The sequence below is a fragment of the Chanos chanos genome, chromosome 10 (genome assembly GCF_902362185.1).
Source record: "Chanos chanos chromosome 10, fChaCha1.1, whole genome shotgun sequence".
In the NCBI taxonomy this organism is placed as follows: domain Eukaryota; kingdom Metazoa; phylum Chordata; class Actinopteri; order Gonorynchiformes; family Chanidae; genus Chanos; species Chanos chanos.
The window spans coordinates 5,472,978-5,498,904 of NC_044504.1; the positions used below are offsets into that span (position 1 = coordinate 5,472,978).

At 41.8% G+C, this 25,927-nt stretch overlaps 2 protein-coding genes across 2 annotated transcripts; both read right to left on the reverse strand.

Moving 5' to 3' along the window:
- Positions 1-8,285: 8,285 nt before the first annotated feature.
- LOC115822695 (interferon alpha/beta receptor 2-like) lies at positions 8,286-14,436 on the reverse strand. The gene is made up of 5 exons (XM_030786609.1): positions 14,357-14,436; positions 13,429-13,604; positions 12,956-13,113; positions 11,077-11,230; positions 8,286-8,407 (listed from the first exon to the last, which is right to left on the reverse strand). Exons 1-5 carry the CDS (start codon positions 14,434-14,436, stop codon positions 8,286-8,288), a joined length of 690 nt encoding a protein of 229 aa, XP_030642469.1.
- A 3,580-nt stretch (positions 14,437-18,016) lies between these two features.
- Positions 18,017-24,114, reverse strand: LOC115822699 (interferon alpha/beta receptor 2-like). The gene is made up of 7 exons (XM_030786612.1): positions 24,037-24,114; positions 23,615-23,736; positions 21,727-21,905; positions 20,951-21,093; positions 20,647-20,803; positions 20,353-20,459; positions 18,017-19,153 (listed from the first exon to the last, which is right to left on the reverse strand). Exons 1-7 carry the CDS (start codon positions 24,112-24,114, stop codon positions 18,278-18,280), a joined length of 1,662 nt encoding a protein of 553 aa, XP_030642472.1. The 3' UTR covers positions 18,017-18,277.
- Between the last annotated feature and the right edge of the window lie 1,813 nt (positions 24,115-25,927).

Below are 25,927 nucleotides of genomic sequence, written 5' to 3' on the forward strand. Positions count from 1 at the left end.
AGGGCTCGTTTACAGGCTCACTTATGGGCTCTGTATCAACAGCTACTGATTTACTGCATCTAGACAGCTGTTCTTGCAGGATTTCTTCGAAGGATCTGCCACTAAGTTTAGCAATGTTTTGTGGTTCACTCAAAAAGCAGTGGGTGGCGCTACCAGTCACATTTGGCATGTATTTACTTGACATGGCTCTGATTTGGTATGTGATGTGGTATGTCAAGGGTGTTCATTGCAGATCCACTCTCACACTCGACAATGACATTTTTGTGGTATGGAACTTGGGAGTCATCTACCCTAACTATTCTTGCAATGCGCCCATACTTGTTCAAGAAATCTGTTAAATCCTCATCTAACTGTATCAGTGAATCCACTAACAATAACTGATAGTTTAACGGGTACTTTAATTAGGTACTTTTATATTCTCCCTATCTATTACTTCCATATTTGCCAGACTTTAAACTGTTTTAGGTCTGTGTCGTCTGAACAAGTAAAATTACTTCTCATATAATTCTCTTAATTAAACTAGCAACTGCTCCTGGCTGGCTCGCCAATAACTGTAGCACTGTAGGAATTTACAGATAGCTAGGACCAGAGTCTAGGTTCAGAGGAGCAGTTATAACTAGAACTCAGGAATAATAGACCACACACATTTCACTCACACTCACAGATGAATTGTGCATTTACAAGCCATCCAAAATAAAACACAAATTTTCAGGAAAAAAAAAGTATTTCTCTGTATTCTCTATCACTTTGGTTTGATTTAACCCTATTTGAGTTCAAAAGAGAATTTCAGCTTGGATACCTTTAAATTTGTTATTTAGTTCCTCATTTCTTGAGCTGACTCAGATCTAAGCTCTCATTTTATCTTAGTTAGGCCTATTTAAGATTTTATTTCTACCTTCTTTAAGTTCACTTAACCATTACACAAGGTTAGAATTTACAGTAGTACAACCCCTTTTTCTTCACCAGTTTGGCACAAAACTCAAAATCAATACAATCCATAAACTCAGTTTTCACAACTTGGTGTGTAATCAGTCCTTAATCAGTCCTTTTCGCTGTGGCAATTGAACTGCTGGCCGTGGCGCATTATAGCCTTTCAGCCTTTGAATTAAACATCTAACATGGCACTGATCAGAAAGTGTCATTTTATGGTGATGATCTCCTCTTATTTATTTCTAAACCATCGGAGTCTGTCCCACATATACCTAAGACCTTAGGGTGTTTTGGGAATATTTCAGGGTATAAACTTAATCTGGATAAGAGTGAAGTTTTCCCTGTCAATGGGGCTGCAAGCACAAGCTTTTGGAATGGTTTTCTTTTCTCTTCATTGCTCTTTCACCTATTCCATACATGAAGTAAACTTTAATAAATAAACCATGGAAAAAAATTGCATTATGTGGGCATTAAATGAAAATTTGTATGTACAACCACCCTACCAATTGTTATTCAAATGTAGGTGTAGGTGGGAGTCCCAGCATAGGAGACTGTGTCCCTACAACCTTCATCTCTGGCACCACCACCCCACCTTGCTTGGTTACCACTTTGAAGAGGCTAGTCAGTGCTGTCACGTGGAGCATATGCAGCAGTTGCAGGCTTCACAGAAATCCATTGAATATCTCATGCATCGTTTTCTAAAAAAAACGTAGTTTTTAGGGCCAGCATACATTTACATATGTTCTCATGTGTTCTGGGATGTTGGAAAACTATTTTTGGGAATGTTGCATTTTATAGAAGATTTTTCTCATATGTTTTGGTTTAAGAGTTGGTTTATTTTTTTCAGAAAGTTATTCTGGTCAAATAATATTTTGCTAATTTCTATGGCCATTCAGTAAATACTTAATATGCTATTGTAATGTTAATGAAAAATGTAAATGCGTAATAAAATGCGAAGACCTTAAATCATTTATTTGAGAAGCACCTGAGAATGAACAAAATGTAAAGACCTGTGAATGGCCTGAGCTGTACATGGTTCTTACAAAGTCTGTGTCCGAATACAACCCCCATAATGCAGAAGTTTCACGGTGCTTATTGATCACCAGGTCTGCCGTTTATAAACAAACATGGTGCAGAAAGAAAATAGCACACAGAGCTCTGTAATGGATCCATGTTCTGGATGCACAGAACTGACTGTATGTAAATACACAACAATCATTTACAGACAATGAAAAACAGATTTTTTTTTTTTGGTACACCAGCTCCTGTAAGAACTTTTGAGTTTTGTCAGTGATATACACACTTGATAAAGTCATTTAAAGAAAAGAAAATCTTGTGTGAGAGAAACAAGTGTGTGTGTGTGTCTGTGTGTGAGAGGGAGAGAGAGAGAGAAAGAGAGGGAAAGAGATGGAGCTTAGTTCTTGTTATCTAATCAATTTCATCTTGGAACCTTGGGAGTCCATGAGGATGCTCATCACAGACATCCAAGATGTCAATGCACATGTTATGCAAGGTGCAGGCAACCACAGTGATCTTTACCACAATGTCCATCCTCGTGTTCTGGAGGTCACAGAGACGCCTCCAACGGCGCTTCAACCTTCTGTAGGCCTGTGCAACCACCACCCTGCCTCGACTAATCTTCACATTTCTCTCTATCTGCTCTTGGCGCTCCATTGTTATGACTGGGAGTAATAATGCAGGGGAAGTGGTTGGAGATATAAGCAGTATCTCCCAGAACAGCGTTTCTCAAACTCCGGTCCGCAGACCGGCAGAGGGGCGGGGCGAGGAAACTGCCAGGTCCCAGCCTCCTTGACTGAACTTCTTGCTTTGAAAATAGTAACAATTGTGACTGCCGGTCCGCCCCCCCCCCCCCCCCCCCCCCCCCACTGCGTCAGTCAAATTATGCTCGGTGCATCTGTTTCTCGCCAGTTTGAAAACAGTAACATTTTAAGCAAGTCCTTGCGGGCGGGCATGCTTAACATTTTAGAATAAAATGTTACTGTTTTCACCTTGTGAGTGACAGAAGCACCGAGCATAATTTGACTGGCGCAGCGGCAGTGCTCTGCGGACCTGGCAGTTTCCTCGCCCCGCCCCTCCGTCCGGTCTGCCACTGCTTCCAGTTGTCAAAAACCACAGGAGCCCTCAACATTCGGGCATTGTGCACTCTGCCTGAAAGGCTGTGCGAAAATCTCCAAAAATCTCCCACAGTCATCCACAATTCCCTGGAGAGGAACTGAATAAAATGATTTCCTGTTAAGGTAATCACCCCCCCCCCCCCCCCCCCATTGTTGGCCTCTGTATCCTTATGTGGCAGCCATCAATAACGCCAATGATGCCCTCAAGATGACACAGGTGATCACAGACAGCTGACGTAGCTCTCTTGTGGCACTCTGTAGATCAGGTAAAGAAGGACTGGGCCAGGGAATAGGTTAGTTCCAGCACTTCCAGGATGGCATTGTGTGACAAGCCTTGGGATACATCAAATCTAGCAGCAATTTCTTCAAAAGAATTTTGATTTGCCATGTACCACAAAAACTTTTTTTGACTGGAAAAACTCTGTCAGGACCTCCACACTGGTTGTCTTTGGTGAGTCCCACCTCTATAGGTTTGTCACTGAACAGGTTGAATTGGGCTCTTGGGAGTCTCGTGGCTTTGGAATGTTTTATCATCCATTTTAAAGATGTTCATCCATTTCAATTCAGTCTTCAAGATTTGGTTTGGTGCTAACTGGTGTGGCAGTAGAATGGCATGCCTGAGGGACACACAGCCACACAAAATTCATACAAGCTGAGGCAGAGGGACAACGCTAAATTTTTTATTATGTGTTATAAGCTCTAACATAGGTGTATGTTATCAGCGCAGGGTGATCCTTTAGGAATTTGTTGAATGTGATATTTTTTTTATTATTATTAGTGCTAGTAGTAGTAGTAGTAGTAGTAGTGGTAGTAGTGATGGTGGTAGCAGCAACATAATGTCATATTGGCCCAGCCAAACAAAAGCACAGATGAAGCTAAATTAATTGTACGAATTTTATCCTAAAGCCTAAATGCTACACCTGATGCGCGTCCTCTCCTCTTCAATCCGCCTCTGTCACCTAAGACCGCCTTGTTCTGTTTTATTTTTTTGAGAAAATGTCAGCCATAAAAACAATGTTTTTGACAAGAAAAAAAGAAAGAAAGACAGACAAAAATGAAACAAGGAAACAAACTGCTAAAAAAAAAAAAAATTACAGTCTCAGAGATATGAAAGAGTGCCAAATATGTCATCTCTGAAAACAATTTCAGATAAAATGGCTCAATGCTGCAATACAGATGAATCAAATAAAGGAGACATCACACAGTGTTAGGACCACATAGGACCACAAGTGATCAATCAGGTCTCGGCTCGCAGAGCAGGGGTGACAGGATCCTAAAATGTCCATGTTCTTCATTGGTCCTAGATGCCATTCACATAACCACAGATTCAGAACTATTCCAGCCCAACCGCTAATCTGTAGGAGGCACAAAATTCCTTCTCCGGCTGCTCCTGCTGGAAGTAATTGGACTTCAGGGTTTTTTTTTCGTCACTTTGGTTTGTGGGTTCTTTGGGTTCCTGGGCTTGGATGGTAGATATATGCAAGAGTTCAGGCATTACCCAAGGCAGGCTTGATCCACTGGAGAACAATGACTTCAGATCCAAGACAAGGGAGAGAGGGAAAAAAAGAACAAGAGAGAGGGAGTGTTCATGTGACTGAATTCAAACTGAAATAACTGAATTTATTAGTCAGGTGCAAGGGGAAAATGTGTTAAATTCTGATCAGGAACACACATAAAATGAAAATTAAAAAAAAAACTATACCAGAGGTTTAGGCAGGGTTTTGTGAGGCAAAAAGAACCACAACAGGGTAAAACAGGAGACAGGGTTCCTACACAGTATGGATTTTAGTAATTTGCAGGTCTGGATAAGTTTGGAAAAAAGAAAAGTGAGTATGGAAAAATATTTGTGTTTCCAGACTATTGCCCCTATTCTGTCTAAAAAGAAATTGATCATACAAGCACAGTGTTTTTCAGGGCATTTGGAGCAGGCAGCCAGCATATCCAAAAGCCCAGTAGAAGGGACTTATAGCCCTTTTCCACCGACGTGGTGCCGGTTCTGGTGCCTAATCTAGAACCAGTTCCACGCATTTCCCCTGAAAAAGTTGGCTCCTCAAGATTGCTTGTCCAGACGTTGGAACCACTGATGTATGTGGCTATGCAAATGAGAAACACGCAAGAACAAAGCAGTTCAGCATGTGATGTGTTTGGTACGTGACGTTCTTTAAACAAAAAGTCTGACCAAGATGGCGGAGGCTAAAGGCTACATGTAGCACGAAAATGTGTATGATTGAAAGATGTATGGGGAACCATTTGTGTCTACATCAACATGGGTTGTTGTGTACATGTTACATGAACGTATTCGGGGCCAGAGCAGTAGAATAAAACTCTCTCAACGGTTCTGGTCGGGGCAAATAGACCACTGTAGCTTCATTCAAGCACTCGAACTTTTGAGCTAGGTGACAGGCTTGCTGTTTTTGCTAATTTCGCCCCCAGAGTGAAAGGTGGTAGGGCGAAATTTGCGAGGTATTTTCGCTGGGTGGAGGCCTAGCGCAAAAGTAAATTTATAAAAAACAAGCAAAGCCGATGCGTTCTGCTCGCCATGATTTTTTCCCCCCACAGAAACGACCTCAGTTTTCACTACATAATGTTCGGTTCTCAAACTTGTCGAAATGCAGGCCGGTTCTCAAAAGGTACCAAGACAGAACTGCCTCGGCACCGGCACCAGCACCGTCCCGATGGAAAAGAGGTATTCAAAAGAGGTATTCAACCCGGTGGAAAAGAGGTATTCAATTTCTTTTAACCCTGGTAATCCAAATTACTAAAAGACTCCCAAGTTAAAAATAAATCAACATTTCAGGGGAACTTGGTCTCTCACAAGCCCTGCTATAGAAAATTAAATACAAAAATCTAAATTTCAGCCTCTGGTCCCCTGGTAACCTAAAACATAAATCTCTCTCCTATTTAAGAAATAATTAATGTACCAGGCTGTGGTGCTCAGGGCAGCTATCTGGGCAGCTCCCTGGCCTTCTCCCCAAACATTTGGGGGTAAATTGGTGTCTCGTGCTCCCTGGTATACAGTTATTTAAATTTACATAACAAAACTGAATAACATTGCACTGTCTTAGCATTGCAGCTTGAATAAAATGCTGTGCATTGGACTTGCCTGGGTTTGGTGCTAATTGATTTGTATGAGCTACAGTACCCAGCTACAATCTTCTGGTAATTATTTCGCAACATACAGTAATAGCATACATAGTCAGAATGTAACATACATGTTAACAGTTGGATTTTAAAACTATTTATTTGTACAATAAACATCTAGCTATTTCTACTAGTGTAACAGATGTCAAATATGGTCTGAAAAATCTACCGAGAAGTTTGGAAATTTGAGTCTGGAAAACACACACACACACACACACACACACACACAGAGTGAGATTTGCTTAGGTAAATACAAGGAGAAAGGAAACCCTGAAAAATTAACGATTAACGATTTAATCAAACACAAGTTAAGACCTTAGCTTATCCCTGGTCTAGTTTGTGACCTACATTGTATCAAAGATGAGAACATTGACAGCAAACTGAAGCAGAAAGGTGAAATGTTTTGACTTAAAAAAAGTTCAGCACACCAGTTCTGAACTGGTCTGTGTGTGCAGTATAATGACACTCTGAGAAGCTGACAGACAAAATGTGTGTAAAGAAGTCACAATCTGGACAAAGTCTGGACATACCCTTATCATTTATGAGGAGAAATGAACAGTGGATATGTGCTTTAAACTAAATTTGTGAACTTATGCTACTGTTAAGAGACAAACACCACCCAGAGGTTAATGGAAGTCTTCATAATTACAAAAAAACAAAACAAAACAAAAAACTAACAGCCATGCTACCTAACTGCTTAAATAAGGCTGATCAGTTTGTTGTTGTTGTTGTTTAATTAAGCTATCTATAATGACCTCAAAAATGATTTATTCCCAGAGCCCAGCGACAAAAACTCATCTTCTGCTTGCACAGTAACACAAAACCAGAGAAGCTACAGAGAGCATGTCTGAGACAAAAGAACAGATGAAGGAAAAGTCTCCTCTACTGTAAATATGTGTGAGTGTTCTGTCATCTCTCCAAATGAGTTCAGTCTCATTTCCTGACCCTTCACTGACATGAACATGTCCAAGTACCTGCAATTTACTTCCCTTTGGATGGGCTGAGTAAGTATGCAAGTTTGTGTAAGTATGAGTGCAAATCAATCATTCAATCAATCAATCAATCAATCAATCAATCAATCCAGACAAATACAAATACAACATGGTCTATAGCACTGCAATAAAATAATCTACACAGTCCAGCATTGTGTCTTTAGTGGGTAATTAATTAAAAACAAAAATAATTACAGACACAGTATGAGAGGGTATGGTGTTTTTAAAACTTGTCACACGATGGTCACCAGTTTCCTGTCATTGATCAAATATCAGAATTACCTCTGTCTCTTCTCCCTCTTTCCAGTAGCTGATGTAAGAGGCAGGATCATAAACGTCTTGGAATCGAATGTTTCTGAGGACGGGTTCTGTGATCCAGGCCCCAATTTCACTCTCACTGCTCTGCAGCGTCACCTCCAGGGGTCCGATTGGATCTGAACGCACAAATAGACAACGCCCGATGAAATGGCGATTGGTCGAAAGATAATATGATATCTCAGATCATTTCTAACACTCTGAAAGAGCATTGTGTTAATGCGTGCGTCCATCTCTCTCTTCATGTACATAAGATGTCAGTTTTGTGAGCTGACATTATATGGGGCTGACATAAAAGGTCTACGGACTCTACTTCTGAACGGGGTTGAAGTGACGTCAAGGTGAGTCCTGTACCAACCCGTTCAGTCACTGGGTAAAGAGAGTTATTAAGTCACTTTCACTTATTCTTCAGACCTCGAGAGAGAGAGAGAGAGAGAGAGAGAGAGAGAGAGAGAGAGAGAGAGTGCAGCGTTTTGTCATTTCTGTGGTTAAAAACAGCTCTGGACTGTGATCTTATTTGGGGGCTGTATTTGTGACAAAACCACATGAAAAAGTTGCATGTAAGATCTCAGAATTGCTGATTTTCTTTTTTTGGTCACATTCTTTGTATTCTCTGGAGGGAATCACCTACATGTATGGACCCAGCTCAGACTGACAGGAACAGCCCTCAGTAGCCCTGCATTCTGCTTTTAAACAGGCCACTGACAGAGCGAACAACTATACTCTCTTACACTCCTCTCTCAGACTGTCTGTGTCCCCCAGCCCAGTGTACTCACAAGTACTCTGCTGTGTAGGTGAGTTTGTCGTTGGTGAAATTTTGTGCCGGATCCCATTCTAGAACCAATCCCATGTTGAATGAAGTTATCTTAACATTGTCTGGAGGAGGGATGACACCTAATACCACCGAAGCACAAAGACACACATAACAGAGAATACTTGAGTGTCACACGGGGTTTGGTAACGCTGATATGTTGATGGTGGATAAAAGAATGCGCAGGGTAACCTACTGCATGTAGGAGTGACACATGTCACGTTTATCATATGGTGGGCTTGTTACTATAGCAACACAAATACATTTGATGCATGCTGGCAGTGCTGTCATTGTACCCGGGAGACATCAATACACATTCATAAGTATTTACATATAGAATACATGTTTTTGTCACTGCCACCTGCCGCCATCACACACGGACAAATATCTGACAAATATCAAAGATTATTTATTTATTTATTTATTTATTTACTTACTTACTTTTTGCATGCACAAGCACGCAAACATAACCTCACTTGGGACAAACAAAACCATTAAAAAAATAAGACACGCACAATAGATGTAGCTTTTGCTAAAGTATTAACAGATTATGAACAAATGATTTTCAGTTTATATCAGTTCAGAAACTGAATCCATTTCGTGAGAATATAACTGGTCTGAGCAGACTTCACTATGGTCCTATAAAGGATATCCATCAGCCTGGCATGACTGAGATCTGCAACACATCTTCCTGATGTTTACAATCATGTAATTGCGCTACACAGTCATATACTCACTGAACTGTAAAGAGCTCGATTAGTCGTTTTAAAACATTTTCTTTCTCACTGACGTCGTTTCCATTCAAAAAGTGTCAAACTAACGCCGCTGTGTCATTGCGGGAGTTCGACAGCGATACCTTTCGACATTGTGTTACACCATTAACATCACAAAGATCTCTACGAACAGTAAAACAGACCTCGTGGAACCTAATATGAGCACGATCGCTTAGTGTAATGACATAGAAATGAACCGCTCTGTGACTCCACAGTCAGTCGCGCATAAAACCAAAAGTATTGTTAGAAGAGCTGAAGTCATTGTTAATTGTAAGAGACAAAGAGAAAACGATCACTGCGTCGACTGCTCTACACAGTCTTAAAAAAAAGTCTTTGTTGCTGGCTATCTTGCGCGTGCTGGGTATAGTGCGTACTTTATTAGGAGTAGGAGGAGTCTGATGGGAAAGCGAAACAGCAATAGAATCGAATGCGGATGGAACAAATATAAGACTCGCTATTATCGTAACCACACAAATGAGTATTATAATTTTTTTAAATGACAAATTAATGCACGACTTTTACAAGTAAGAAAGAAAGACAAAAATAAAACAAGGAAACAAACTGATAAATAAGTTACATTCTCAGAGAAGAGTACCAAATATGTCAGCTCTGAAAACAATTTCAGATAAAACGGCTCAATGCTGCAATACAGATGAATCAAATAAAGGAGACGTCACACAGTGTTAGGACCACACAGTGTTAGGACCACAAGTGATCAATCAGGTCTCGGCTCGCAGAGCAGGAGTGACAGGATCCTAAAATGTCCATGTTCTTCATTGGTCCTAGATGCCATTCACATAACCACAGGTTCAGAACTATTCCAGCCCAACCACTAATCTGTAGGAGGCACAAAATTCCTTCTCCGGCTGCTCCTGCTGGAAGTAATTGGACTGCAGGGTTGTTTTTTCATCACTTTGGTCTGTGGGTTCTTTGGGTTCCTGGGCTTGGATGGTAGATATATGTAAGAGTTCAGGCATTACCCAAGGCAGGCTTGATCCACTGGAGAACAATGAGGACTTCAGATCCACGACAAGGGAGAGAGGGAAAAAAAGAACAAGAGAGAGGGAGTGTTCATGTGCCTGAATTCAAACTGAAATAACTGAATTTATTAGTCAGGTGTGAGGGGAATATGTGTTAAATTTTGATCAGAGACACACATAAAATGTAAATTTAAAAAAAAAAAAAAAATAGAACTATACCAGAGTTTTAGGCAGGGTTTTGTGAGGCAAACAGAACCAGAACAGGGTGAAACAGGAGAGAGCCAACAGAATGCAAAATATGCAGAGCACACCCAAGACCAGAGACACTGTGGAACATAAAGAACATGTAAACAGTGCAATCGTTTGTTCATTCTATTACGCCGCATTATCCATTAAAGAGCCATTTTACAGCTTGTCTTAAAGACAAACTTATTGATATATAAACTGTTGGTCGTCAAATTAATCCATATCCCATAGGATCTAGAAGTCCCATAACCTTCTATGTAATAAATCATTTAGGCTGTAAACACAGCAAATTATATACAGTAAATAATTTTATAGGTTATTGGATCTGGTAACCCCAGACTTCTTTTATACTGTGAATATCGTTATTCTATGTGCCAGGAAAAGGAGGATAGGCTCCTCCTCTTCCTGGCAGTCTTGGTTGAATCTTGGTTCCTTCCTAGGGTTCCTCCTCCTTTTCACTTCATTTTAGGGGGTTTTTCCTTGCCACGGTTGCCTTGGCCTTCCTCAGTGGGAGTTCAGGCAATGTACTCTGTAAAGCTGCTTTGAGACAATTTTAATTGCAAAAAGTACTATACATTTAATGTTGAATAGAATTGAATTTTGTGTTGAACAGAACTGAACTCCTGTGCTGTGTCTGTGAGAGTGCAAAGGGGAGCTCACGTGAGTTTCCCTGTGCTTTGTGACTGACGACCGCAGTAGGTATAAAACAAACAGCAACGCTAGCATTAGCTAGCAGCGCTAACGGGGCTATACCTTTGCTGCTGGGCTGGGCACTGGTATAGGCGCAGAGAGGGTCAGAGGGAACACTGTGTTTGTAATAGATCAGAGCCGTAGCAGTGACGCAGTATTCCACCCCAGGCTCCAGGTAATCAATCACGTACTCTCTGGAAGACACCCTTAGGCTGAACTGGAAGAAAAGTGGCCAAAACATGTGCATCGGTTGATCACAAATACAATATACCGCTAACACATGTAACAAAGGGCAAGGTATTAAGAAAAAGGATCTCAACATTTTTGTCCTTACATCAACAAGTTCTGCTGCCCAAAGTATCACATTTACAGGGATAATGTCAGTCAAAACAACAACAAAATTGGGACAACATTGACAATTCTACACGTAGTGTAAAAATCTGTGTGGTGTTCCCAAGGTGTAGCTATTCTTTTATGTGCTAACAAAAATGTCTCACGTGAATGTATAAATATAAATCAACAATAGAGTCGACGAACGTAAAAATCACAAAAAATGATTTGAAGTAAAAGAAATCTCTGTTTACTGATCATATACTTGGACCAAAACACCTCATGCGCAAGGTTGTCACACACCTGTGGTAAATCTGGTTTTTGTGGATAACGTGTTTATGGAAACTGTGTTGATGCATTGTGTTTGGGTGGTTGGCTCACTGCTTGTGTTGCGTCTATGACGTCAGTAATGCTACACACATTTGTGCCGTGTTCACAAGACAGTCTAAATATATATCTTCTAAAGACTTTGCAAACAGAATTGTAAAATTTCCATGAATATACACACACACACACCCCCACGCATGTGCATATGTCAGAGCACACACATGCATACTGTGAACAGGGGGAGTGCATACACAGATGGAGCTGATAAGAGAAGAAACCACAACCCCTGAATGTACCTATTATGCTGCTGTAAGAGTACATTACAAGAAATCCCCATACACCAGTGAGGAGAATTAGGCTTATTTAGAAGAAGTTGGCTTTCTCATCGCTTCAACTACAAAAAAAGAAAAAAAAAAAGAAAAAAAATCAGATTCTCTGTCTCAGATCTACAATGGTACCACAAGCCAGGTTGTGTGTGTGTGTGTGTGCGTGTGTGTGAGACATTCAGTAATTTGTGTGTGAATGTGTGTCAGGAAAAGCAAACGTGGAAACATTCCATCCAGAAATTTAGAAGAAAAAGAAACCTTGCGTCTCTCACTTCAAGTCATTCAAAAATTTGAAACATTCTACATTTCAGTGTTTTCAGCGATGAAATACTTGTAATTAGTCAAAATGTGATGTAACACTTTCGAACAGCTTGTAACGCTACCATCACATGTAAATTTATCTTGTTTTATCAAGTCTAGTTAAAAAACAGCTGATTTTGAAACTAAAACACACACTGAACTGAAACTGGTATCTTAGGTTAATTTTTGTGAAGTAAGCCTCGGCAAAAGGCTATGTGTAGCTGAATTTAGGTCAAGTTAACCTTAAGGATCACAAAAGAGTCTAATCTTTGAAGATGACGGCTGCGCAACAGAACCACGGCTTTACCTATCCCCTTTAACTGGTTCCTCTAAACCAGGGGTGGGCAAATCCAGTCCTGGAGGGCCGGTGTCCTGCCGGTTTTTGTTTTCACCTCTTAGCTACCTGTTGATTTTCACTTTGAGAACAGGTGTGCATGCTCTTCAGCCAATCAGAGACTGTATTTAGTTGGTCGACAAGAAAAACAGCAGGACCATGGCCCTCCAGGACCGGATTTGCCCACCCCTGCTCTAAACTGTCTTTTGGTGACCAGTAAGATTCCAGTGTGTTTGAGTCCTCTTTATGATGTCACTATGGCAGAATCTGGAGTCCCCAGAGCCTAAATGTTACCTCACCGCATACTGGAAATTCTCAGGCTCACCTGTGTGTTGTCTCGTGTCCTGGTGACCTGGACATCGAAGTCGTGGAAGAACAGTCGGTTCAGATAGGGGTGCAGCCCTATGCTGCTGGGGGGTGTAAGACCCAGGACCAAGCAGTTCCCACAGCTTGACAACGACAGCTCTGGAGGACCCCACACCGCTGAGAGTGGAGCCAACAGTCGGAGGTCAAGGCAACACATTTTAAGGCGTGACAGAAGAAATTAGTTGAGAACAATAAAAGAAACACACTGGATGGTTAAAAAAAAACAAAACATGGAGGATAAGAGACTCAAAGAGAACGTGTGAAGGAGAAGGAGAGAGATAGAAATGTACAATAATTTGGAGGAAAGGACCGACAGGAGTAGATCAGAAAGGAGAAGAGCCATCGGGCTATCACAGAAACAGAGAGGGATATGAGAAGGAATTAGGGCAAGGTGCAAGGAGATGGATGGTGAGACTTGTAAAATTCTCTCACTGTCCATTAGTGGATTGAAGACTGTAGAGAAGCTCCAGGGGGACTCCTGAGTTGGGCTGAAGGCTTGAACACGGGTTGCAAAGTCCAGGTAGATGTCTTTAACTGAGTTTGTCAGGTTGCACCACTCACCCATGGTCAAATTTACACAGGCCTGGACCGGAACCCATGCCTTCTTTCTGCAGGAGGAAAGAGCAGTTGTCTCTTCCATGGATGAAAAAGAAAGAGAGAGGAACACATCTGGCGCCCTGTTCTCTAATCAGGGCCATTACATGTGACCTTACATGTAACACCTGGTTGTGAGTCATACAGCTGAACAGCATTTCAAAAAGAGAGTTTTACAATAACCACCGGCATGCTACTGCACTTAGCACAATCTATGCTCACCTGACACCATATGACTCTGTGAATCTGTGCTCACCTGACACCATATGACTCTGTGAATCTGTGCTTACCTGATACCATATGACTCTGTGAGTCTGTGCTCACCTGACACCATATGACTCTGTGAATCTGCACTCACCTGACACCATATGACTCTGTGAATCTGTGCTCACCTGATACCATATGACTCTGTGAGTCTGTGCTCACCTGACACCATATGACTCTGTGAGTCTGTGCTCACCTGACACCATATGACTCTTTGAATTTGTGCTCACCTGATACCATATGACTCTGTGAATCTGTGCTCACCTGACACCATATGACTCTGTGAATCTGTGCTCACCTGGCACAATTTGATTCAAAGAGTTTGTGCTCACCTGATACCATATGATTCTGTGAATCTGTGCTCACCTGATACCATATGACTCTGTGAATCTGTGCTCACCTGACACCATATGACTCTTTGAATCTGTGCTCACCTGACACCATATGACTCTGTGAATCTGTGCTCACCTGGCACAATTTGATTCAAAGAGTCTGTGCTCACCTGAAATGATAGATCTGGACTCTGAAGCGTGCAGATGCTGGAGTCCCGGGACCGGGCTCCCAGGTGAGCTCATGCTCCATGTTAAAGGAAACAATGGTGACACTGAGTGGTGCTGTGAGGTTGTGAAACGCTGAAGTAGAAGATTGCGTGGTGGACGATGAAAGAGAGGGAGGTGGGGTACAGATAGACTCTTATAAAAACAGAAAGAGAGAGAGAGAGAGAGAGTCATTTTATAAGAGAGAGTCATTTACTTTCCCAAGAATGGAGTTATTGCACAAAGTATCGGGGGGAAAAGTAAGGTGTTAATGAAGGCTAATCAGACAAGAGACATAAAGACCTCCGACAGATTTAATTAGTCAAGAGAATAAACAAGAATATAAACAGTAATATCAGTATGAACATAACCGGAATAATTCACTCTACAGGCAGCAGACTAAGGGGCCGTCGTAGGTAAACAGTTTTGATGCCACTTTATGTCAAGAGTCTGAAGCAATTTAATGATACTTTTTCAAAAAACTAAACAGTTTAAACATTTCATTACATAACTGAATCAATTGTTTGAAATCGCCTGATATCAAAAATATCAATCTAACATTTTGTTGTATGTATCGCACATGTATAAAATAAGAGTATATATATATATATATATATATATATATATATAAATATACTTTTTTTTTTTTTTACATAATTTAAATATAAACATATCTTAACTAACAACATTTCGATACAAAGCTCTGCACCAAGAGAGAAATGAAACTCAAGGCACTTCCCCATGCTATACACACCTCTGTCAAGGGACTCTCTGCTCCAAACTTTCTCCCAACAATCAGAAGTCACCCATAGCTACCCCTTTGTCATTTCATCCCTCAGACAAAACAAATTAATAAACAAACAAACAAACAAATAAAACTGAACCATACCATTTGCCACGAGAAGGAGGAATATCCAAACGGCAGGGATCCAGAGCTGCTCTGTTTGGATAATCATGTTTTGCAGTCTGTCCATGTCCATATAGACACATGCAAATAGCATATATATATATACAGTATATATGTATATATACATATAAACATTTAGGCACTTCATGTATGTATGTATGTATGCCTGTCTGCATGTGAGTGCGTGAGCACTGCGTTTGCTTAGAGCTGTTTGTGTGTAGTATATGTGTGTGTGTGAGAGAGAGAGAGAGAGAGAGAGAGTGAGAAACGGAGAGAGAGAAAGAGGGGGGGGGGGAAGAGAGCGAGATAGAGAGAGAGAGAGAGAGAGAGAGAGAGAGAGAGAGAGAAATGCAGTTCAATGCCCTGCCATAGCTAGTGTTTTTTTTTCTTTTTTATCCACATGGGTAGTAAGTTTCCTTTTCCCCATAAGTCCCTCCCTGTGTTCCAACCCATCCCCTAAACCCAAGCACTGCTCACCTGACTAACCAAAGGACGCTTAGTGCTGTCTTCGCCTCTTAACCCTCTAAACCACTCACCCAAAAATATTTCTGAAAGGAGAAATGACCTAAAACATGCCACAGCTGAATACAGACAGCACACATGTGTCAATGCCAAAGGCACTTAACCCTGTTTCATAAACTACTGTAAATCTTTTTTTTTTTTTTTTTTTTTTTAACACTGAGTGATGGCGTTGTCATATGGAAGTTGAGATTTCACAAAGCTGTATTTATTGTGAAAGCAGCTGGTTTTCCTTTCAAATCTATGTTTGTGTCACAGAGATGAGATTAAAAGACACCTCAGGTATTTTTTTATGCATGCTGGTCAAAGACTGTCAGTTTTAATGTCTCACTTGGGTGCAGTGGCACAAATATAAGAACCTACCTAAAATACAATTTAATTGTAAAAAAAAAAAAACAAAACAAAACAAAAAAAACAGTATACATTTGACAACTGTGTTGTCAAGAGAGACATTTAGTTCAAACAGTGACAAAAGCGCATTAAACAGGTGAGAGTCACTTCACTGAAAAGAAGATGCCACCTCCAAGGCCTGTACAAGTACATTTTCTCTTACACAAAGATTTTACAGTCATATATGAGAATACACTTCATCGTCCTTTGCACGAAAACAAAACAACGGCATGGTTTTATCGAATCTGAACCAAAGTTATCTCACTGACTAACGTTTACCTTGGGTTTTAAATCACCATGCTCATCCCTAAAAGGCCAAAGTCAAACTGGGATTAAAGTTAATTACATCATTTGAACTACTTATGGAACCTCGGGCCAAACGGTGTTCTGGAAAAGAAACTTAGAATTTGAGGAAAAGATAGAAAGTTTGAACTAATGTCTATAGATCAGTTTCTTTGAATGAAGGAAAACAAAAGTTAATTCCATGCAGCTCTAGTGATATGTACTTCGTAAAGTGTTAAATTGGCCAGGAATGTACCAAGTCAACAAGTTCAGTTGGCCAGGAGTGTACCAAGTCAGCAAGCTCTACTTGAATTCCCATTAACCTATCATGGTCTCTAGCTTGTTGAAAGGAGCACATTACCATTTTCCAGTTTAAAAGGGTGTGAATGCAACAAGCAGCAATTTGCAAGAACTGACCTGGCTACAATGTAAGACTGTATGATTATTTAAAAAAAAAAAAAAAGGTGTAACATTCACATGGTCTGACTGGCCAATGGGAGGCGCTGTTTCGTTCAGTATGGCATTTCTGCCGTCACTGACAGGCATACCACGTACAGTCTGGCACTGTTGCTTTGTCTGCCGAACTAAAATCTGTCAATTTATTATTACTGTTCTCGGACAAACAAATGAACATGTTCATTCGTTACTGAGAGAGAAATATCAAATTTTAAGAGAAATGCTCAGTATCCGTACCAGCACTGAAAACGGATGACCTTTGAACTGTAAGGATCTTATCTTAGAGGTGGGTTCTGAAACCGAAGAACTGGTTTTATTAAGTTTCAAGTACATAAAACTTAAGCATGAAATGAAACTGACACCAGACTGCCCAAGACATAGCCTGGCAGGAAACAGTTCTCTGTGATGACTTTGCGTGCGTGTGCGTGTGCGTGTCCGTGTGCATGTGCGTGTGCGCATGCACATTCACACGCACGTGCACACTTAACAAAAAAAAAAACAGTGAAGACGATACAGGGTGATTCCCCTTAGCGTTTCGCCTATCTGTTAGTTTCACAAAGACAAAGGAAGACTATAAACTGATTTGGCTCTTGTACACTGCCTCCTCTCTCAGAGGAACTCAACTCAAATATCAGTCTTTAAACATGTGGGTAACAACACCAGTCCATAGGTCCTAAACCAAGGAGTTTGGCTGTAAATTCAAATGGAAGACGTTCTCTGTCAATCATGTGAGAATGCTGATGGTTATTTTGAATTACCCAGAGTCTACGTCTCACAACCGTACACACAAGTGTACCATGATATCCCTGTCAGAGGTGGGTTTACTGTGATTGTGTTCATATTTCTCTTTCTTTTTTTTTTTAAAGTTTCTTACCACTTACATATGTTTTTATTTCAATTAACCGATCCCATGATTCTGAAACATAGTAAACTACCTCAAAACATTAGGCTTTCAAACAGGAAAATTTGACCTATCAAAACCGTCAGAGAAAAACAAATAAACAAATCTGAAATGAAATAGCAGCTGACTCAGTTGCCGCGGACGAAATCTGACAAAAAAGAAAAACAAATGAAAAAACCCCCCCTCGACTATCTGGCTATTGGATGTATATGCATGCACATAGACCTGAACCACACTTCCATTTCAAGACAAACTGCAGGTGTTCTGTTTATCATGTGATTCGCATAGGCACTACCGAAGAGATTCTGGGTGAAACACTGAAAACAAGGAGTTGGCACGGAGCGAAACATGAGTGTACGCAAGCATTTCCTCCGTAGATGACAAATACGACTGTCAGTTATACAACAGCTTAACGTCTGGTAACCAAAGGTTCTAATTCCGTGACATGTACCCAGAAAATTCCTCCTCCTCCTCTTCCTCTTCCTCCTCCACCGAGCTGTATTTTAGACTGTGTGTAACAACAGGCTGTGCGTCTCCGGATTGAGTGGGTGAAGGCAGGAAAGAGACGGATGGCTCCAGAGACCTGCGGCAGAAGAGGAGGTTCTTCATGTCTGACACCTCCTCATCGTATCTGTCCTCCTCACCTCCTCTCCGCTCTGACTCAGACTGTTCCTCCTCCACCTCCTCGCGCCATCCGAAAGTCACAGAGAGGAGGTTCACGTCACTCTCTCTCTCCACCTCCATCTCCTCCTCATTTGTTTCAGTGGTCTCTTGGGCAGATGTATCAAGGGTGCGGAGTTCACTCAGACTTATCCGGTGGGAACAAATGCCTCCTTCCGCCGTTAACTGGTTAGTTTCCGAGAGCAAACAGTCAGGGGTATCCACACCAGACGTAAGCGTGAGGCTCCCGCTTTTGACAGCGGAAGGGCCACAGTTTTTCAAGTCACAGAAAAGTGGATCTTGTGTTTGGCTGAAAGAATCACATGCTCCACCACCGGTCTGGGTCAAGGTGGGAGATTGAGTTTGGCCAGCGGTGGTCGTTTCTCCAGAGCTATGCGGCGATGAGGCACGGTATTTAGACAGACAAGAGAAGGGAGACGAGGAGGAGGAGGAAGGAGCGTCCTCCAAGTTCTTAACACGCCCCGCTAGTCTTTCATACAGCACCTCCCCCTCCATCTCTCCCTCGCTCCCCTCATCATCAGCCGTCTCACGGTTCCATTCTTGTGTGCACTTCTCAATGGAAACGTGGGACAGAGACGTCTCAGAAGGCCAGTAGAGCGGATACCCTGTCAGGGTCTTCTGCCAAGACTGTTGGGAATATGAGAGACAAACCGTGAGGTCCCCGAGATAAACAGAGGAACAGAGGATATAATCACATTAACCAATGCTGATACTGACTGGTCTCCTTCAAATCACTACACCCTGACCAGTGTATCTGTACATTTTTATACAGCTTTAACAACCATCATTTCTTTCATTGTCAACAGGAAAGACAAATAATGAATTTTGTGGTAGAGTCATCCAATGTCTTACCAAGTTAAGCACTAGACAGAGCTTCATGTAAATTTTTCTTTACATGCATAAACACCGTCTGAATGTGTTCAAAAGTGTCAAAGATGTCAAAAATGTCTAGTAGAGGAAGCAAATTTAATTGGTGTCCGTCTTTAGTTTATGTTTTCAGTGTTGACAGGGGGAACTTTTTCATGGCGGCAGGGCCGGATACAGGTTTGGTAATCACGCTCTCACCAGAGGGGTGTGAAGATTCTGACATGAACAACAGAAACCGAATGTACCAGAAAGGCCGAGCGATATAATCTTAAAAAACTGGCATCCATTTGTGTTAATCTACTTTAAAAAAAAAAAAAAAAAAAGAAGAAGAAGAAGAGGAAAAGAAAGAGATGACGGAAAACAACCAAAGTAACACCTGGACCAACAAAGACCGAAACAAAACCATAGCCTCCTTGTGCTAACCAGTAACCGGTGTGCGTGTGTGCAAGTGCATCTAACCAACGCTGCTTCCTGTGTCTCGATGCTTTACATTTACATTGTACAGGTTATAGAGGATGCACGTGTATGTGTGCACATGTGTGTGTGTGTGTGTGTGTGTGTGTGTGTGTAGGTGTGTGTGTATGTTTGTGTAGGATGGGCTGGGTGCATGCATGTCTCTCTACTTTTATTATTGTTGTTATAATTATTACATTTGATCAGGTATATGTCATGGAAAAAATGTTACGCTGTTGCCCCATAAATTACACTGCACAGCACCACCTGCCTGCGTCTCTCTCTCTCTCTCTCTCTCTCTCTCTCTCACTCTCCCTCTCTCTCTCTCTCCTGACATGAGGCCATTTCATACCCATCACTGTGCCTTGTTTCAGACATGAAGGAAAAAACAAAAAACACAGAATCACAAGAACCTTATGTAGAACCCTTCACATCGATTTCCATCAGACATTAACTGCATTTTAAACTCACTCTGCAGTTCCACTATGTATGACAGGGTTACTTACCAGAATATCGGGAAGGCGGAGTCTCAGACAGATGCGCCCAGAAGAGACCAGAAAATTCGCAATCAGTGCAAACAGTAAAATGACTACACAGACTATCACAGGGATCACTGTGTCGATGGGGGAGAGAGAGAGAGAGAGAGAGAGAGAGAGAGAAGCAATTTGATATTACTTTGGATATGCAAAAAATGTACTTTCTCTGCGTTAATAAAGCTTGCCAAAACTGAAACAATACACACACATGCTCTCACACATGCACACACAAACACAAACATTTGTACACAAGAATTTGAGTACCGATGTTGCTTTTGGGCTGGGTTAGGACAATGCGTGAACACTGGGGTTCGCTCATGGCATGGTTGTGGTCTATTATACGGACAGCGACGCAGTACTCTTCTCCAGGGGTGAGGTTCAAAACCACAGTCTTCAAACCAGTGATCTCCTCCAAGAAGACCTGCAGGACAACATGTACATATTTCCCTGAAAATGCATAGACTCCACATGTATGACGATGTAACTCAGGGACACAACATGACCTCAAGGAACTAAATAAAGCACATCCACCCCCACCCAGTCCTGTAAAATAAGAAAAAGTTCTTACACTGGGCTTTCCCACTCTAGTGATGTTGAGGATGTACTTTGAAGAATTGTACAGGCGTTTCAGCCTATCAGATGGCGCCTCCAGCCTGACACACAGTGATTGGTCACACTGAGTGACCTTCACCAGAGGAGCGATCCAGGTGGCTAAAAGACAACGGTGAAGAAAAAAAAAAAACAAAGCTTACAGTCTACACAGGGCTGGATCACATGACCAAAAATTCAAATCACCACACGTTTTATTATTATTATTATTATTATTTTTTTGGCTCTGTAATTCTTTTAAAAGCCATGAATGGGCACATGTGGCATTTCTGCAAGTGCTGTAATTTTCCCTTGCACAAACACCAATGTGATATTCTCACATTGATATTTAATTTTATGTTGGTGTAGCATCTGTGTTACTTAAAAGACCAAAATACCAACAGGTGAAAAACTCACCAACATGTGAAAAACTTAACATGTAAGAGATCTTTACTGTTAGCAATGGTAAAGTTTCATTACGCTGTGCGGCATGAAGTCCACAAAGCTTGAAATTCAACTTGACAAAAAACAAAAAAAACAACTAAAAATCCTCCACATCTGGTAGTGGAGTCTTTTAATTTGGCATGCTCTTATTTTATACCATTTACAGTTTTAATTCTGTCTGAATCACGGGTTAGAAGTCAGACTCCTTTCGATGAATTTTTGGGTATTAAAAGCCTCGCTAAAGGGTGAACTGTCAGTGAGTCGCCTCACTCTGGGGTTCGAACCTGCGACCCCCACCCCCCCTGGACTCACTGGAACGGGTGGGTATAAAAGGCTGCTTGAGTTCTGCGGGTGCTGAGGAGTCATTCCCGTCTGAGGTGGTCACTCTGATGAAGTAGCTTTCCTCTAGGTCAGAGAAGGCCACGGTGAGGTTACACAGCAGTGGAAAATACACCCTCTCACAACCTCTCACAGGCACCCAACTTGCTTCACTGCAGAGAGAGAGAGAGAGATGGTAGAGAGGAAAAAGAGAGAGAGAGAGAAAGAAGGAAAGCAGAAAAGAAAGAAAGAAAGAAAGAAAGAGATTAGAAAGAAAAGACTTTAAGGTCCATTTCAAGCCCAAAGACCAACAACAAACACTGGCACTACACGACTTAATCTCCAAGTGCTGAATAAAGTCAAAATGAAAACACACAAACACATTACTGTAACCTTTACATATTCACGGGAACAAGATCTTTCCTTTTTTTTCTGGGAGAGAGAGTGAATGACCTTATTTACATTACTGATCCCTTCACTCATTTCCATTCCAAATGGTATTATGACTAGAGTTTTGTTTTGTCCCATAGCTTGAGGGTTGGGTTGGGTTAGGTGCATAACTGAGGGATGTGTCAGTCAGTGTACTGCTGCGTTTACGTGTAAGCTGTAAGTCTGATTGTTTAAATTAACTAAGTGATGAACTAAATTAGCTAAGCGATCAAACAAATGCTTATCTAAGATCTGTTCACAGCAAATAAAAAAACAAACACAGTGTTTTTATATAAAATTAAAAAGTTAATTAAAATATTCATGCAAACACAACATAATCACTGTTGTGGACCAAGCTCCCTTCAGAGGGAGTTTTTGGAATGAAAAATGGCAAGGGAAGGGAAGAGAAGGACAGACCAGAGTATAATTAATCACAGATTTCAGAGTGACAGTAGTCACGGACTTTAGAGGGCGTATGGAAGAGTGACAGTAGTCACAGACTTTAGAGGGCGTATGGAAGAGTGACAGTAGTCACAGACTTGAGAGGGGATTATGGAAGAGTGACAGTAGTCACAGACTTTAGAGGGTGTATGAAAGAGTGCCAGTAGTCACAGACTTTAGAGGGTGTATGAAAGAGTGACAGTAGTCACAGACTTTAGAGGGTGTATGAAAGAGTGACAGTAGTCACAGACTTTAGAGGGCGTATGGAAGAGTGACAGTAGTCACAGACTTTAGAGGGTGTATGAAAGAGTGACAGTAGTCACAGACTTTAGAGGGCGTATGGAAGAGTGACAGTAGTCACAGACTTTAGAGGGCGTATGGAAGAGTGACAGTAGTCACAGACTTTAGAGGGCGTATGGAAGAGTGACAGTAGTCACAGACTTGAGAGGGCGTATGGAAGAGTGACAGTAGTCACAGACTTTAGAGGGCGTATGAAAGAGTGACAGTAGTCACAGACTTTAGAGCAGGGGGGGCAAATCCAATCCTGGAGGGCCGGTGTCCTGCCGGTTTTTGTTTTCACCTCTTAGATACCTGTTGATTTTCACTTTGAAAACAGGTGTGCATGCTCTTCAGCCAATCAGAGACTGTATTTAGTTGGTTGACAAGAAAAACAGCAGGACCATGGCCCTCAAGGACCGGATTTGCCCACTCCTGCTTTAGAGGGTGTATGGAAGAGCGACAGTAGCAGTGGTTCTCAATCCTGCTCCTGGGGGACCCCTGCTCTGCACGTTTTCCATCTTTCCCTGTTCTACCTACCTGACTGATTAGTGTGATTAATATTCTCTTGATTAAATCAGGTCTGCTCAACCAATCTAAAGTGCCACTGACGATTTCAGTCGGGTAGGTAGAGCAGGGAAAAATGGCAAATGTGCAGAGTAGGGGCCCCCCCCAGGAGGGAGATTGAGAACCAGTGTTTCAGAGGGTGTATGGAAGAGCGACAGTAGTCACATACTTGAGAGGGTGCACGGTAACATTGTAGTAGAGACCATCAGGAGACCCTGGGCCTGCCTCCCATGTGAGAGTGTGCTCAAAAAGATGAGACGCGATGGACATGTTTACCGGGCTGGGTAGATTCTTACAGAACACTGAGAGAGAGAGAGAGAGAGAGAGAGAGAGAGAGAGAGAGAGAGAGAGAATTACAATTTGGTATCCTCATTTATTAGGTTGGCACAACATTGCAATCCAGATGATTACACAAGTAAAAATGAAACATATAAAACAGACAGAATAGGGCGGACAACAGTATCAAAATTAGTAAAGAAAAATGTAAAATAAGTCAGTATAAACATCAGCTGCGTCAACTGTGCACGACAATGTTTTAAGCATAAATAAATTCTGTTCATCCCCCATTAACATATCGTAGGCGTGCGCCACTCTCGGCTGTGCTTTCACCATATTTGTGGCCACGCCCACACGATCTAAAGAGGCGTGTCCTAAAATACAGTTTATCATTACTGTGGCTACACCCATCATATCTACAGAGGCCTTGCCTAAAAGACAGTTTTTTTCTTTCTCTTTCTCCTAAACATCAAGGGTAGCATGGACATATTTTGATACAAAAAGAACAACAAAAAACGACAACTTTAAAAGTCAAAACCACCCAGTAAAAACACTAGCACACTAGACTTTTGTACTTTCGTTCCCAATATAAATAAAATAAATGAAAAAAAACCCCCCTCAAAACCTAACCTTTTGAAAAAGGAACACTAGATTTATGCTTGAGGCATTTCCCCTGTCTGCTTTTCAATCTGTCACTTGCACAGACACCGCTAGCAGTCTTTATGAGAAGAATCGCCCTCAAACCAAAAAAAAAAAAAAAAAAAAGAACATCCCTGACTGAGGCCCCGAGCTGGAGTCATTTTCATACCCTTTGGTTTTCACGGCTTCCTCTCGTCCTATCTTTAAATCACCTATGTGCTGGACGGTGCTTGTCCTATCGCATCAGCAATTTTTGAGGACGAGAGGGAAAAAAGAACTAAAGAAGAAGAAAAAAAAAACACTTTAGTGCCAGCTCGCTGGTTAAGAAAAAAAAAAAAATCTTGAAAGGAGCCCACAGGTCAGTTTTAACCCGGCTTTTTCCATATACAAAGAACTCGCGTATCCCCGTGGGCTTTCTGAGCTACCTCACAGCGCTGTGTGTGACATGGGTCAGCTCTGTGCGTCCTGCAATGAGCAGTGCCGGGCAGGCACTGGCTGAAGACAAACGTTTAGTTCTACGTTTGCGACTGTGACAAAACAGGTCTTCAAAGAGCCGGCCAGGGCCCCCCTGGTGGTGCGCTAGTGGTCTGAAACATTGAGGAGACCGCGCGAGTTTGAAAAACGGACTCGGAGAAAGGAGGCCAGCCGGTCAGATCGTTCCCCCAATCCAACCGTGTCAGAAATGGACAGTTTATCCAGACTGAAGCGATCGGCCTTCCTGAACCTTGTAAATACTGTGTCTAATAAACAGAGGCCTTTGAGGCACAGCTGTTTCTGAGAAGCCTGGAGCAGAAACACCACTGTCTTTTGAGAGGATGTCCACTAAACCTTTATCTGTGTCCTGTCATGGTAGATACAAGACCCCTTCCCAGTCCTGGTGCCAAACCACGAGCAGTTGACAAGAGGACACTGTTTAGCTGGAATCAAAGTCCCAGTGGACTATAAAGTAAACATCCAGTGCTACTGGAAAGATACAATAATATGAACTCTATCCCAGTGCGACATTTTCATTTTGACAACCTGACAGACATTTTCTCCACAACAGCCTCCCAGTCTCGTTCCTTAAAAACGATCTGTGTTCAACTAACAAACAACCCTAAAAATCCTCATCCTGTCTCTTTACCATTATGCAAGTTCATGTGTTTATCAAAGTTTACAGCACGTTTCCAGAGCTTCAAAAAGCCAAATCCTTTCTTTCTCTTTTGGCAGCACCATCAGTATCCCCCCACCGCGTCCCTTTCATGTTCCGCTCCATAGTGCAGTCCACTGCGACTCTGGCGTTCCTCACCAACCAGTGGGAGTCACTATCGCAGCGACGGGGAGACGACCTCCTGCAAACCCCTCTAATTGTGATCAACAGGGACAATCAAGCCAAAAGCTCCCGACTTGGAAAAAGGAAAGATCTTGGAGCAGCCATGTCCTAAAACAGGAACTCACCACAACGTCCCTCATTCTGTCATGATAGAATGACCCCAGCTTTTTCCCCCCCCCTCCCCCTAGGTGTGTCTGCAGAATTCTGTCCAGACTTGTATCATTCTGTGTGAATACCTGAATTAACATCGTGCTC